At 39.0% G+C, this 16505-nt stretch overlaps 1 protein-coding gene across 1 annotated transcript; it reads right to left on the reverse strand.

Annotated features, from left to right (window-relative positions):
* Positions 1 to 384: 384 nt before the first annotated feature.
* pign (phosphatidylinositol glycan anchor biosynthesis, class N) lies at positions 385 to 16391 on the reverse strand. The gene is made up of 28 exons (XM_037693833.1): positions 16165 to 16391; positions 15900 to 16021; positions 15671 to 15769; positions 15349 to 15455; positions 14966 to 15090; positions 14745 to 14875; positions 14539 to 14658; positions 14412 to 14452; positions 13742 to 13801; positions 13419 to 13511; positions 13224 to 13279; positions 11810 to 11888; positions 11470 to 11652; positions 11248 to 11387; positions 9504 to 9603; positions 9298 to 9390; positions 8343 to 8434; positions 6674 to 6779; positions 6490 to 6598; positions 6285 to 6387; positions 6087 to 6189; positions 3720 to 3806; positions 3557 to 3612; positions 3114 to 3189; positions 2766 to 2839; positions 869 to 911; positions 647 to 699; positions 385 to 508 (listed from the first exon to the last, which is right to left on the reverse strand). Exons 1-28 carry the CDS (start codon positions 16389 to 16391, stop codon positions 385 to 387), a joined length of 2802 nt encoding a protein of 933 aa, XP_037549761.1.
* Between the last annotated feature and the right edge of the window lie 114 nt (positions 16392 to 16505).

Here is a 16505-nt window from a genome sequence, read left to right on the forward strand (position 1 = left end):
CCGAGCAGTTTAGTTGAGCAGCCCTGCTCCAACAGTAACAAAAAACATTTTATGCACCTTCAGTGGAAATCTGACACCTTGGCAATAACTTACAGGTAAATAGTCAAGATAAACAAGTCAAACTTATTAATGATTTATTGAAAAAGGTTCCTAAAACAAAAACGGCACATCTGTACAAGACAAACAGCACTGTGCAAAATTCTTAGGCCAATCTGCAAAACGTTTTTATTTTATTTTGCAGTGCAGTGCACCAATAAAATATCCCCATTCTAGACATTATACATTTATTTATTTATATATATATTACAGTAAAGTAATCTAAAAGAACACGTCGGGCAATAAATACAAAATGTTTGTTGTATCCAGACTTTGTCAACTGTTTATTTAAGGAAAGTGCTTCTTGGGCTGCTTCCACAGGACGAGCCGTTTTGAGGTGAGCAGGTGTGTGACCACACTGAGCAGCATTAAAAAGATCGTCATCGACATCACAATCACATAATGACTGATGCTGCAACAAAGAAAATTTAACTTCTTAATATCTGTGCCTCAAAGAATCCCCCAGGAAGTAGCACAACCACTGTAGGGAAGGACAGGGTGTGTATTTATGCGGTTGGTGATAAATTTAAGTTTTCCTGACGTAACTCACCTCGTGCCAATGTCCAACCAGCTCCCATAGTCTTGCACCATGAAGAAAAAATGCTGAGGAAGAGGAGCATGTTGAACAAATTATTATATGCGTCTCAGATAAATTCTATTTCAACAACGGAGAATTCTGGTAAAAAAATAAATCAATAAATAAATGGGAAAGATGATTGCAATGCACCTTTTAATTCAACATTAAACCTTTCAAACAGACAAAACGTCTTACCAGAGCCATGACATCAGAGATGACCAGGACAATGAGAAACAAACTGCAAAACAGGAAACAAAAGAACAAAATTTAAAATAAATTAAAAATGCAGGCGTGATCTAGGACTGGGCTTTGTAGAATCCTGTCGAGGTTGTTATGGACATGTGTGTTAAGGACATGCTTGGCTCTACATTGTGTAATATAATATAATAAGTTCACATCCATAACAGTTCTGCAGTGAGGTAGTAGTTTATCAGGGTCCAGGGTGGACAGGGGGCAACATGTTCATGAAGGGTTTGATCATGGATGATCTGAAGCAGGACTGGCCTAATGGCTTGGCTACAACCTTACTGTGTCCACAATGTACTCGTATAACTCCAAGTTATCACAAAGTTCCCACCAGCAGCTGCAATGATTAATATTGGTTCTCTGGATTAAACGATCCTTTATTCGTCCTCGGAATGCGAAACAAACTCATTCGTTCTCATCATGGTCAGGCCTGCTCGACAAGAATGGACGCAGGGTGGATGTGGTTGAGGTTTTGCTGAAAAATAAAGCCACCTGCATCCTCTCATGCTGCTGAAGAGTATTTCCTTTTCCACAACAAGGCTGAAACCATCAGCTTAGACTAGACCAGGGCTTTAAAAGCATAGACTTCTTCAAACCAAGGATTCAACCAATGAAACATTTCAATCTTTTTGGTTTTGTATTTTATACAAGCAGCATCCATTTCACAACATCTGCACAACCTGTGCATGACACACGTTCTGGCATTTTTAGTCAGTATCTTTTCTAAGTTGGAGGCATGCAGGTAAGGACCGAGGAGTTGCAGAAGAAGTTTCTCGTGTCGCTGCAGCAGCCGAGCGATGCTGCGTCATAATCGGGCTGGTGAAGGAGGCGTCTTTATCCCGCTAGTTTGGGTAAATTATTAAAAACGTTGTTGTATTTAAGGAAATTGTTGCAGTGACATGGTCACGAGTAGTGCAGATGTGATATTTGGGGTGGTAGCATCGTGCTAGCATGGCGTGAAGTTTTAGCTCATAGCTACATCCTGCTGCAGTCCTACAATCTATTCTTCCTAATATTTCCACCACAGAGAGAAATTGTTCGCACTGGTGAACACAAAGATAATTAAACCACATGCGTGACGAGAAGGGAGGGGGGAATCTCAGGAAACGGTACAGTCAGACTTTTGTTTCACTTCCACCTCAGTGTCTGACTCTTTTCCTCTCACAACTCAAACGGGTTAACGAGAAATTCAAACCTTTACTTCTCAACGTCAAAGTCGATAAATCAATTTGCGAACTCTAAACTATGAATATGACGCCTTGTTTTATTTTTTAAAGAATCGTCTTCATTGTACATCAACAATGAACAAACTTCCTCTCAACCTGGCAAATTTCTGACAATTGTTCAGTTTTAAATAAATGCACGACGGGCTCTTCTCCCCTCAACACGTAGCTGCAGGAGGCAGGAAAGAGCTGTGCAGCTTCACTGAGGTGTCTGCATGGTCCTAGTGCCGGACATTTCTGTTTGAACTGCTGCCACACAAACCATTTAAAGTGCATTCAATAATAAATTCACCAAACGTCACGAGACGGGGAGTTTTGGAAGGGTGTGAGACAGTTTTCAACTAGATGAGCAATCGCATGACTTTTTAATCTTGGAGGACTTCTCTAGTTTAGATAAGATCGTTGTGGGAACATGCTGCTGATGGATAGAGCTTGGTGAGGATGCAGAAATTAAAAGGGGCTGAGCAGAAACATAACTGCCGTGTCGTGATCTAACTAAATTCAAACAGGTAGCTTAGATCAATTACTCAATCATCAGATCACAAAATTGATCCAATGAGCTCAATACATTTTTACAGACGATTTATTTTATTGTTAGAAGTAAAAAAAAAAAAAAAAAATACCTTCTTGACGAGAGCTGAGTTGCGACTTGAATGGTCTCAAACGTGCACATTACTATGATGAATGGAATGATAACCTGCAGGAACAAAAAATAATCTTAAGATGTATTTATCAGTTATCTGAAAATATTTTGGTTGTAAATTATGATCAGGCATTAATAAAACAGTAGAGCTATAAACGTTGAATTGGTCTTTAAGGTCAGATAAAAACAGAAAGAAGTGAAAAAAATAGGTCAAAAATAGGTCAAGAGAAATAAAATGTTTGTTTTTGTTTTTCAAGCATGTGTATTTAAGACAGATAATATAGCATGGGTGTGTTTTAATTTAAAGTAAATTATGAAAGTACCGTACCTTCCACATCATGAGCCCTCCCATAATGAAGGGGTTGAAAACGGTGAGGAAGCAATAAACAGAGGCCGGGTCAAAGCTAGATAAAAGCAGACAAAAAGGGGAACAAGAAAGAACCGACAAAAACCAAACATGATTGTTCAACTCTTGAGAGGAAAATCTGCCCCTGAAATGGCGCACAATAAACTTTATTTGGTAGAAACCAAACCTTTAAATAAGACAAAACACAAGAAACCAGCTTGTTTAAACAGTGAAAACTTGCTCTTTCCACTTATTTCCACTTTATTCGCCAGCTTCCTGTATTCTAATGACAGATGGCTTTTAATTTAAAAGAGCACAACACTTCACCAAAACCACTTCAACTTCCTCATTTACACTACAACTATAGTACACAGCCCTTCCTACGTGTATTCAGATATACATGACATAAACACGCATTAACATACCCGTTAATGGATGCTATGTTCCCTGTGCCAAAGAAAGCCGTTACAATGAAAAAGACCTGGAATACAATTGACAGTTAGGGAAAACTTAAAGGAATATTAAAATTGTTATTATTTTGGGGGGGATGGTTGGGTAACCTTTCTGAAAATTCATATAAAAGGATACAAAAAAATATGATCTCCGGACATCGTCCAGCCTCAGTTGTCGAATTCTGGAGATGTCGACGCTTGCCGAGAAATCTATAGTGGAGAGCTGAAAAGAAAGATAAATAAATAACATAATAATAGTCTGAAAACGCTTTCCAATATATCGAGACTTATCAAGAATGTATAGCTGTTTTCTAAAATTAATATTATTTTCAAAGTTTGTGTGTTTAAGTGTTTCGTATTTAAATGAGTAGATTAGAAAACTATGGGATATGTAAAATATTACAGTATATAATGCTTAACATTTGCAGTTTTACATATCATCACCTGGCAAAAATGTTTTGCCTGTGTCTGTGCGTTTGTTTGCACCATAAGCAATATATTTTGTGAACCAATGAACGGCCACTGCTAAGCAACATTATCAAACATAAAAACAGTTTTGACTCAGCTAACTTTACAAACACTGAGCTGAGATTAGATGTGGTAGTAGTAGATGGTCATACCTATGACAAGCTATGAGCACAATCACGTCTTAAAATGTCACGTGAAATGGCGCTTCATATACAGTAGTCCCTCGATACTTTGCGGTTTGACTTTTGCGGACTCACTCTTTCGCGGCTTTTCATCGTGACTGTAGGCCTGTCGTGATAAACGATAAATCCATTAATCGCATGATGAATGAAAATTACCGACCTCATTTTTATTTATCGGCTTTAATCGTTTCTTCGTGTCTCTCTCTTTCTACTGAAGACACTGGATGACAAAAAGCTCAACTCTGGTGATCTTCACTGACCCCTCCCTTTCTCTTTTCTCTTTAAAATCCATTTAAACCGTCCAAAATCACATTTTTGGATTGTTAAAAGAAGCTAAGCTACGAGCTAAGCTAACAGGCCGACCTCGCGGAAAAAAACCTCCGTCTTGTCGAAGCTCCAAAATTCACAGTTGAAACCCGTGCCTTTATGTAAAAAGTTGTTTTCTCTGCAAAAAGAAGCTGAGAACTTGTTTACTGATTTTTTTATTAAAAGCTTTACTAAAGAGCTCAAACCACACGGAGCGTCTGCCATTTTGAGAACCGAAAGACAAGAATGAGAGACAGCCCATGTCATGTCAAGTGGCCTCCCTCCCATTTTTCTTGGAGACACGCTGCTCGCTCCTTCACTAACCATCCTTCAGTTCAAACAATCTTATACTGCCATCCAGTGGTCAAAAAAGGTAGTACACACAAATTAACCAACATTTCATTTTAAATTTGACAATTAATAATTATTGTCAAATTTCCAACAATATTATAATTTATCGCAATAATTTCTGAGACAATCGCCCATCAAAATTTGTTATTGTTACAGGCCTACGTGATTGTACACAATAGGGGTTGTAAGCTCAGTCATCCAGGTAGATAATAATTTTAAAAAAGGTTTAATCATGTCATCTGGATCAGTTTCTTTAAGTGAAAAACGTTTTGTCCTCCATCCAGAGGACTTCCTCAGTCTACGGCCTGCCAACCAGATCTGTCCCATAGGTAGTCTTCAGTGCTGTGTTTCAAGACAACCTTGGGTGTGTTTCACACATGTCAACAGCCTCCTTTTGAGATTCCAACAGGCTTGAAACGCAGCAGTGAAGGCTACCAATGGGAAAGATCTGGTTGGCTGTAGACTGAAGAAGTCCTCTGGATATGGAACGAAGCATTTCTCACTTAAAGAAACTGGTCCATATGACACAATTTAACCTTATTTAATTGAATGAACAGTGTTTCCCGGCGGTCTGGCTGCTCATTGATTGCTGAGGGTCCTGCTCCTTTCTCTTTCTGAGGCTGGTAGCCTCAGAAAGAGAAAGGAGGGGATGGGGTCTGTTTACCCCCATCACTGCTGTGGGAGCTTCAGTGAGGTAGATACCAGAGTGACTGGCATGGATTGTTTATTTAAATAATCAAGTGCGACCTGAAATGAGTCGTAACCTGAGCCAACCCAACCTGAACTGAGCCGGACAATTTCCTGAACTGTGAACTGTCCTGGGTGCTCCCGATGGCCAGTCCACCCCGGGATTGGCTCAGTAACCGTAGCATCAGTCTTTCGCTGTGCTCATTTAGAGGGTTTAGAGAGCTTAGAACATTGCAAGAGTGTGGGAAGGGTTCATAAAGCCTTCAAATATATATAAATATTAAAATAAATAAAACGTCCCTACTTCGTGGATGTTCACCTGTCACGGGGGGTGTCTGGAACTTAAGTGAGGGACTGCTGTATATTTTATGAAATGTCATGAAAGGCGCTAGGAGATGTGGGACTTTAATCTTCTGTTTTTAAAATAAAAATGAAACTGTAGCTCATATAGAAATAAAAACACTGCAGCAAAGACTATAAATATAAATATTTTTACTTTATTTTTTTACCTCTTGCCTGCCGGAGACACCCTGAGCGATTAAAGCCTCCTGTTCTATGTTGATCCACGCAAACATTAACCAAGATAAGGCAGGAGGAAACAAGGCCTCTGACCTGTGGGAGAAAACGGGACAAATTTCATATTTAAATTTACTGTGGTGGTAAAACTGCACAAGTCCTGATCTGAACTGTAAACGTGTGCGTTGTACCCTGTGCTGAGCAGCAGGTATGTGGAGACGAGAGACAGGAATATACTGAGGAGCCGATGGAAGAGACGCGTCGAGCTCAGCAAAGGCACAAATATAGACGTCGCTGTAAATGAGAGCGGAGGCAGACGAGACGTGCAGGACGTTAAAGACGGCAGGGCTAACGATGCTGCCTGAAAGATCCCAACAGCATCTTGGAGCGACCTACCTAAAGTGGTCCAGCTGACGAACTGACTGAGAAGCGGCAGGCCTCGTTTCTGCTGCAGACTGGAGTGCGTGAGGAAAGGCACGTACGCGCACACAGCCACATGGATCATCTGTCCGGGTCGACAAGTGTTAAACTGTTTTCAGCGACAACACATCGCACACGAACCGTGAAGTGTACGAGTTACCTGAGAGAAAAAGTGCCGCCTGTCACCTGGGCGCAGCGGCGTCCTCTGGCACGAGGACCACAGATAACAGGCTGATGTGAAGAGCGTGAGCAGACCTGCACATGCACTGAGCAAACCAACAGCACATGCATCGTATTTAACATACTGAGCTTAATCTTTAATTTCTAATCCCTGACATATCCGGGTATGTTCCTACACATATAAGTGATATTTTTACATTTCTAAAGTTGGTGAACACTAAGTTGAAGCTGCATTTTAATCTGTAGCTGGTTCAGATTGACATCCGATTAAAAGTGGAAAGTCCGTGCAGCATTAGTTGGAAGTGGGAGCTCTTTCAACGCTTTTTGATTTCCTTCTGATGACAAAAATCATATCGGAAACTTTCAGCTAATTTTGCTCGACCCTGAAATAAACTCATTGTGTGAATGTTTACGAAGCGTTCGCTCTATTGTCATCTATTTTTCTTCTGTACATTTTCCAGCATCTTTCTCGTTCCACAATTTTTGTTCTATTTCAACAAATCAAAAACATTCGGCTCTTTCAGGACAATCCTGCTATGACTTTTGGTATTGGTGCAACTTCAGCTTTTTCAAATATTTAGCCTCTTCTGACATTTTCTTCTAATAGAAAATGAATTGAGCTCATTTTCCATCCTTCAACTCTTTAGATGTGTTTACTCCTTTCACATTTTGTTCTGCTTCAGCTTCTTTCAGCTTCCTTGTGCAATAAAAAAAAAAAACTGCTAATTTCAGGAAAATTTCAGCTGTTCTTTCAGCTGTTTTATGCTCCTTTCAGATTATTTCTGCTAATTACAACATTTTTGTGCTTCTTCTAACTTCTTTCTGCCATTTTCAGCTTGTTATGCTCCTTTCAGCTTATTTCTGCGTTTCAGCTTTTTCTCCTATTTCTGCTATTGTTTAGCTGTTTTTATGCTAATTTCAGCATTTTCAGCAAAATCCACATTTTTGGCACTCATTTTAACTTGTTTCAGCCTATTTCAGTAAAAATATGCTCTCTTCACTTCTTTCTGGTAATTTAAATCCTTTCTCTGCCCTTTTTAGCTACGATTTGGCTGTTTTTTTTTTATTTTGTGCAAATTTCCGCCTTTTTCCAGATAATTTCCACTTTGTGCTCATTTAAGCCTAATTGTGCACAACTGTGCTCTCCAATTCATTCTGCTATTTTAAGCTTCTTCCTGCCTTTTCAGCTACTTTTCAGCTGTTTTGTTTCTAATTTCAGCTTTTTTAGTTAAATTACCAATTTTTATGCTAATTTCTGCTCATTTAACACTAATTAGCAAATATGTGTTCTACCTGTTTTGTTCTGCTAACTTAAGCTTGTTCTTCCATTTCAGCATGCTTTTAGCTAATTTCAGCTTTTTTTCATCAAGTTCTTCAGCAGTAAGCATTCACACTGCATTTCCTGCGAAAATGCAATTTCTCTAGTTTAATCTCTTATTACCCGAGCATAAAATCTGGTTGTTCTCTACTATTTTGCCTGTCATGAGTTAGAAAACTCTGATTTTAATATTTTAATTTAATAATTAATAAAGTACATCCAAGTCAAATATTTTACTGTAGCTGATCTGACTAGAGTCTGATCTCTGGGTGCTCTTGTGCTGTTGAGGCACATTTTCTGGTAAATGGAAGCAAATGCAGGAAGTACTCACAGCAGATGTAGGTTAGGGTCTCTACCCACAACTGGCATCAGGGGGAAAAGCGCCAAACACAGACAAGCCGCAAACCAGCTCAGTGACCGATACTGCACAAAAACAAGGACCAAAAATAACTTTAAGCGCTAAGGATTCCAGAAAACTGTGAGTATAAGTTAAAAAAAAAATAATCACAATGTCCACATAAACCATCCCTTAGTTGGTGTGTAGAACATAATTATAGTTATATTACCATTATTTTCAATAGTTTTTTTTTTAAACATTTCACTTTGACACGTGAAATGTGCAAAACCAGGGTATTTGTATATTTCAATAAAATAATAGATGAACAAAAACAACTGGCACATTCTTCAGCTGGTTTTATGCTTTAATGTGAATTCTTTAGTGAAATGTGACATCACGTTTGTCTGAGTTCATTCATGAGGAGTTTCAAGAGTGGGTGATAAGATACTTTAACTCTTTAAACTGAGCCTTAGAAGTTTAATTGCTCTAATAGGTTGAACCCATTTCATCTTATATGACTAGCAGAGAAAACATTTAAATATAATTCCAGATTGAAATGATGTAAAACTGTTATCTGATTGAAGGATTTGTAGCAAAACGTGAGATTATTTTAGTGCCAGAGTAGTGAAACATGTTTATTATCAAAGCAGAAAGTCTACAGGTCTTACACATATTTTATTTTTAACGAAAAAGAAAAAAATGTGCATGCATATCTATTTTATTTCTTTATGAATTTTTAAAATGGAAATGCAAAACAATTTTAGGATCAAAATGATTTAAAAATATAAATTCTGTAGTTTGTTCCTTTTGGATTTTAAACTTCCTGGACAGACTGCTTGCCATAAGCATAGACTGAATAAATAAATAAATAAAGAGATGTGAAACATAAAAACAGGATTGCTTTTCCATGTGTGATGGAGAGCAGGAACACAATGTGCTGCTTGTCTACCTTTGCCTTGTGAAAGAGCCCCGACAGGAGGGGCCACAGGGACAGAGCAGCGAGGCCCAGAGTCAGCACGGCGCGATGGAAGAAACTCACCACCTGAGGACACCAAAGACAAACAGTCGTTCAGGTTGAACATCACTGTGCACTGATGTGGCAATCAGATAAAAGCCTATAAATATATATAAATATATATATATAAAAAAACATACAAGCAGCTCGATCCCAAACAGCACCAGCACAAAGTAGACAAAACATTTCCAGAGTTGCAGAGACGAGGCTGATCGGATCAGATTTGTTAGAGCTCCAGATCTAAAATGAAACAAGATCGTTAAAAATATATATATATGATAAAAATATGATAAACCCACACCTTTCTTAATTTACAAAGAATGGATACATAAAATCATAGACAGTACAGCTATGGCTAGGTGTGTCTCGATAAACAATAAATCAATTAATCGCATGATAAATGAAAATTATCAACATTTTCATTTATCGGCTTTATCGTTTCTTCGTGTCTCTCTTTCTACTGAAGACACTGGATGACAAAAGGCTCAACTCTGGTGTTCTTCACTGACCCCTCCCTCTCTTTTTTCTCATTAAAATCTGTTTTAACCGTCTAAAATCACGTTTTTTGATCGTTAAAAGCAGCTAAGCTGAGAAGCTAAGCTACGAGCTAAGCTAACAGGCCGACCTCATGAAAAACCTCCGTCTTGTCGAAGCTCCAAAATTCACGGTTGAAAACTCGTGCCTTCGTCTACAAACTTGTTTTTCTCTGCAAAAAGAAGCTGAGAACTTGTTTACTGTTTTTTTTTAATATTTTTTATTTTTTTATTAAAAGCTTTGTGTAAAAAATGCTAAAGAGCTGAAACCACACAGAGCGTCCGCCATTTTGAGAAGTGAAAAACAGGAATGAGAGACCGCCCATGTCACGTCAAGTGGTCTCCCTCCCATTTTTCTTAAGAGACACGCTGTTCGCTCCCTCACTATCCATCCTTCTGTTCAGTCTTATACTGCCATCCGGTGGTCAAAAAGGGTATTACACACAAATTAACCAACAGTTCTTCTTAAATTTGACAATAATTACTAATTATTGTCAAATTTCAAACAATATTATCGTTTATCGCAATAATTTCTGACAATTAATCGCCCAGCAAAATTTGTTATCGTGACAGGCCTAGCTATGGCCAACATGAACGCACTTAATTGAAAAATAAAAATAAAAAAAACTCTGTGGATGTGTTCAGATGTCCTGTGTCCGCAAACATATTTTACAGCTAAAAGCATATTTAGTTTGTTTTATTAGTTTATTTTATTACAAACTAAAAGTAGCTTGAAAATAAAGAGACGGGAGTTTAAGTTGTTGCGGTCAAATCTTGTAAAGAAATGATGCGCGACTTCCATGTAACATTATGAGACATGTGTAGTGGGGACAACTCTCAGCTTCTACCACAACAAAGTTTAGCTCATCTGTAAATTAGTCTTTCTTGTAGCCATTTTTGTGTTGGCTAAGGTCGGTTAGCTGCGGTGGCCATCTTAAAATAAGTTGACTCCAAATGTGAATCAGTTCTAGACGCACAACCCATGGTTATTTTCTCCAATTATTAAAATGTGACCAATGGTTTACGAGATATTTTGCTAACAGACGGATGACAATAGCCAAGTTTTAAAATCAGATCTTGCCCAATCATTTAGCTCAGAGAATACATTGGCAGAATGACTCGCCTACGACCAAACCACATTGTAGTTTATTATTTGTCCAATTGTCTCTTTTTTATGCTTGATAAGCTTGCTTAGCTATGGTGGCCATCTTGAATGTGGATGACTCCAAAAAAAGAACGACTTGTAAATGTACACTCAGTGTTCACTTCCAGAGTTTAAGTAAAACGTGTGCAGTGGTTGATAAAATATTTTACTAGTGCGACAGACGCACACAGACCTGAGGTTACTCACTCTTTAAAAACAGCGTGCCACACAGGGACGGGCAGCAGGCAGTAAATATAGTAAGTAACGGGGCTTCTTTGGATAAGCAGGAACACGGTGATCATCACCGCCACGAAAACAGAAAGCCTCGCCAGATTATGACTTGAAATCTGTGCAGAAAGAAGAACAAGATGTAAATGTCACAAACCAGTTCCAGAGACAAGAATCTGAAAACAAATGGTCCATCCCAACCTGTTTAGTGAGATTAGGACGGCAGTTTAAGGTGGTGTGAGTCCTCAGAATGACCAGAATAACGTAGGAGGTCCAGCCTATGAATCCCAGCACCACGCTGCAGCCCAGGAAGAACCTGTCGTAGGTGTGGTAGTAGACCAGACCCTCTAAAGAGAGCGAGATCAGAGTCTGGCACAGAGAGACCTGATGACAGAACAGACGGTCAGTTTCACCTGAACTCTTCTAAATATTAGTGTGACAAATCAAAAACTAATCTTAACTTGTATTTAATGTTGCTGTTCTGAAGCTAATTAAAAAATACATAAATTGTGGACGTTTAAATTGTGGACGTTGTATTTACAGCTTCGTTGTACTTCTCCAGTTGAATCAGTATCCGAGCCCTCTGGATGAACTCGGCTTGTTTTGACTCAGTCAAGAGTCTGAAAAATCAAATAAAATCACAAGTTCTTATTTAAGTGTCTTAAAATTCTGGATTTTTGGGGACTTTATTTGACAAAACTGTAAATTAGTTTTCTCACTGAAACCAATTTAAAAAAAAGACCTCTGACTTTACTGCCTTGACTTCAGACAGGCAGCTCAGTCGGCCATTTTTAAATCAAATCAGCCGTCAGCTCTGCTCCTGTGAACTCAACCAGTTACTACAGAGAAAAGGAAAAGTGCAGCAGCAGCTACAACCAATTTACTGTAGCCTACAATTATTATGTTTATTTAGGTTTGGAGAATATTGTAATATTTTATTAAAGGAAAAAAACATTTTCACCAAAGCAAATAATCAGGTTTGTCTATCAGCCGCCCGTCATTTATAAAGATCAGCATCAGCTGAAGAAAAACTCAGGTCAGTCCACTTCCGGCATTGACATATACTTATACATATACTTATACATATACAATTCAAGCATGGATTGTTTATATAAAATATTACAGTATTTAAATTGTAGAGAAACGCAGATGCAGCACAAGCAGGAATGTACTTCTTGATCAATTACACTGTAACAACTGAACATCTAAAATTAAAAATAACTTCTAACGCTTTGTATTTTTTGACGATGTGACATACTTTGAATTTTAAGTTGGAAGACAAAAGTCGATCGTGCATCTGGACAGCAAAGGGTTAACCCTTCACAGAAATGTGGGCGTGGCAGAGCGCTGCAGGTGGCAGAGAGCGGAGATCATGACAGGCTGCACGAGGGAGCTTCCCCCTGCACCAAATGATTTAGCACCTGCTAAAACATTTTAAATAATTTTAAATAAACAATCCACGCCACTCGTGCGGCTCATCCATCAATCAGCCAGTTGTGTGTCATGTCCACTTTTACTTTGAAAAACTGCAAAAGTCAAACCGCAAAGTAGCGAGGGACAGCTCTAACACTTGACCTCGCACAGAACGCATCAACGAAAGTTGAAGCCAGATGGGGACGGCCTCCTCATAAGTGCAACACATTCAACTTCTAAGTTCTGCCCCACCATGTAAATAAACATAACTTTGTCCTTCATTAAAAAAATAATAATAATAATAACATACAATATTTTAGGTCCAGACTCATTGATTCACATAGTTCTTACCTAACTGCTGTATGTCTGAATATTCATTTTCCTAAAACACTTAATTTGTTATTAATGCTTAAATGAATAATCATGTGACAATACGATTTTGTGCAGGAGAGTAGGCGGGACTTAAAGCTTTATTGCTCCCGTACACAAAGTCATCACTTTCAAGATAAAGTCATGTTAACTTCAGTCAAAGTGGTACTCACTGGAATGGCGTGAAGAGAAAAGACAAGGTTGTTTCTTTTTTCTGGCTCATTTTCACCTATTAGAAAAAATAAAACATTAAGCTCAGTCACTGGACTTAATAACACTACAGTCCTGCAAGGTGCAATAAATAGAAGTGTAAGCAGCTCCTGATCAACATGCTTATGACTGTAAAGCAGAAGTGCCAGTAGTGATACCTTAAACTGCTCCAGGACTTGAACAGCATTGGTGAACATGCTTTCTGCCTTGAACTGATTGCTGTTGTTAAGGTAGAGGAGCGGCAACACACCCTAAACACACACGCGTGCACATTTAACCTGTCAGTACATTTTAAATGATGGATTCTGGCACAAAAAAAAATAAAAATAAAATCACTGTATGACACTTCACTTCTTGCTAATATGTTTTACAGCCACGAAACTGTGTAAAAAATATACAACTATGGTAATGCATTGCATAGTTGCAGTAAATCTAACTGGAAAAAACGTATTATAAATATAATATTTGAACAGCAACTTACAACAGAGTTAACAGGAATGGGCAAACCAATGAGAGAAGCCATGAGTGGAGCAATGTCTGCCTAAACAAACAAACAAACAAACAAACAAACAGTATTAAATGACTTTAAAAGTAGCAAAGCTTTTTTACATGTGAGAAACAGAGATGCTAACTGATAACAGGAATATTATTACCGTATTTTCCGGTGTATAAGTTGCTCACTTATACACTGAAGCGACTAATATGGTTTTTTTTCCCTCATATTTATAACCCCATTTTGACTGACATTTGAAATGTTCATTCATAGACAGGAACCAGTAAACATTACCAGTTGCAGCCATTAGAGGGCCGTCTAATGTTCCTCGCCACAAAAAGGAAAAAATATGATGACTCAGCCATTTTTAAAGCTATTCAGCTGAAATTTAGTACAATAGCTGGGAACGATCCCTAATAGACTGTGAGTGCAAATCAAAAATCCAAGATGGCCACCTTAGCTAAAAAGGTAAAAATTATGATAACTCAGACATTTTTAGAGCTACTACGCTGAACTTGGGTATAGTGGTAACTGAGAGCAAACACCAACACATAGTACTGTCAAATCAACAATTTAAATTGGCAGCAGCGTGGCAGTCCCCGTCAAAGTTTCTCCAGGAACTTTCTAGTTCTAAACTATTGTTAGCTGTGATCCTCACCTGGTTGACATCAACTCTGCGAATGTGCTCCAACTTCCAATCTGAATAAAACCGAAGGACAAACCATGTGAAGATGCAACGTGCAGAAGTTGGAGGATAATCAGGATCTTAAAATATTACAAAGTACCCTGTAAGTATCCGTCGTCGTACGGCTGTGGTTCTGTGACCCTCTGAGCCTTATTAACCCCAGCTCCCCACGCCACTAAAGGTGTGAGTGTTTCAGAAGGGTGGCCAGCACCGTGGGAGCCTGGAGACAAATATGACCAAACAGAAACCGCAGTAATTTCACATTTTTTTATTCAAACAGACGTTTAATAAGAAACAATCTCTTACCCCAGTTTGTCATGCCGTGATCGGAGGTAAACACGTAGGCGGTTCTGCCATCATTGCCAAAAAAGTCCTCAAACACAGACACGAGCTCAGCTACTCCTGAGTCCACCAGAATAACATTGTGCAGGTATTCCCTGCATGAAAGACGAAGTTCAAGATGAAATCACTTTTTAATAGCGCACAAAGTGAAATTACTCACAACAAAAGGAAAATTATTTACTCACTGCGACATCGGTCTGTGAGCGTGTCCGTTGGTGTCGATGCCAAGCAGGTGCAGAAAGAAGACGTTCCCATCCTCGAGCAGACTGGCCTTCAGAGAGGAGTTCGACTTTGCTGAATGTAGAAGGGACTGATAGAAATACAAATATGTTTGAGGTTAATGTAGAAAGGAGTGAATAAATTCCAACTCATGTCATAATTACATGCTTTACTGTACATGAGGCTTGGCAATTTGTAACGAGACGAGACAATTATGCAAAAGCAAATGTTAATGTAAAACATAAATGTTACAAATCCAGTAACTTTAATAACTTTTATTGAGACTTAATCAACTGTTAAGAATAGACCCATCACAATGGTCATGTTTATTTTGTGTTTTCAGCCGTACTTTGACCTGAGTGAAGACCCAGCTGTCCAGCCTGGAAGCATCTGTGGAGGCAAAGTCTTCCTCCTCTGCCGGATATGTGTGTGAGTACACATGGTCTCCGCTGGCACCTGGAAAATAAAGATTGCAAGGAAATAATAAGTACTGAAGATATAAATAATGAATACATGAAACATTTATTTTTATTAAATCTCTGGCATGAAAGGCAGTGTGGTGATATGTTCTCCTTTAAGGAGCTCGAGGCCTTGGCTTTTTCCTGAACTACTAAAGATTTATGGTTATTTGCTGTTTCTAAGAGCGTGTGAACCTGTGTGAGCACATCTACCTTTGGCAAACATAGGCAGAATATCTGGGCTTCCCCAGCACCATGTGTTCCTGCTCTCATTAAACACTGAATCAAACTCTACAGGGTTCTCCTTCCAGCCTGAAAATAAGCACAAATAAAGTCAGTAACGTTCACAAAGAATCACATTGTTCAACTCTTAGAAAGATACGTTCAGAAGTGGATGAAAGTAAAACTTGCTGGGCAAGAAGGAATAGCAATGTGCGCCTACCTTTAGCAACTGCACTAACATCCTCATAGAAGCCTGCGATGAGAGCAACATGACCGGGCCGAGACTCAGTGGGCACACGCGTGTGAGAGACACCCCAGGTACCAGTCTCCTCTATTACACTCCTGGAAGTGGAAACATGAGACATACAGGATGCTCAGATATATGCATGAGAAACAGTCTAGCAGAATGGTCACATTTAAAGAATTAAAGGTGAACATACTTATTATTATATCCACAACGCTCACATATTAAACTCAGTTCATACCTTAGGTATGGAGTCCTTGAAGCGCCGTCGGGGAGAAGGGTAAAAAGAGTGTCGGCTCTGAGGCCATCAGCGACAAACAACACCAGCCTGGATGCAGGGGGTGCCAGAGGTGTGGACCGAGGGGCCATGCCATGGACCAAGGGAGACGTGAAGTAGATGTCAAAAATGGACAGGAAGAAGACCACGTGGACTGTCAGGCCAACCAGGAAAAATGTGATCATCCTCATTTTGACAGTCAGGACTAGACTGAGTGGCACCTGTGATGTTTCTGCAAATGGAGACGGGCAGATTCCATCAGTAAATGTAAGAAGACGGAGAAAGTACAGCAAGTAAAGGGTTTG

The sequence above is a fragment of the Nematolebias whitei genome, chromosome 20, assembly GCF_014905685.2.
Source record: "Nematolebias whitei isolate Nwh7 chromosome 20, NemWhi1, whole genome shotgun sequence".
Taxonomy (NCBI): Eukaryota; Metazoa; Chordata; class Actinopteri; order Cyprinodontiformes; family Rivulidae; genus Nematolebias; species Nematolebias whitei.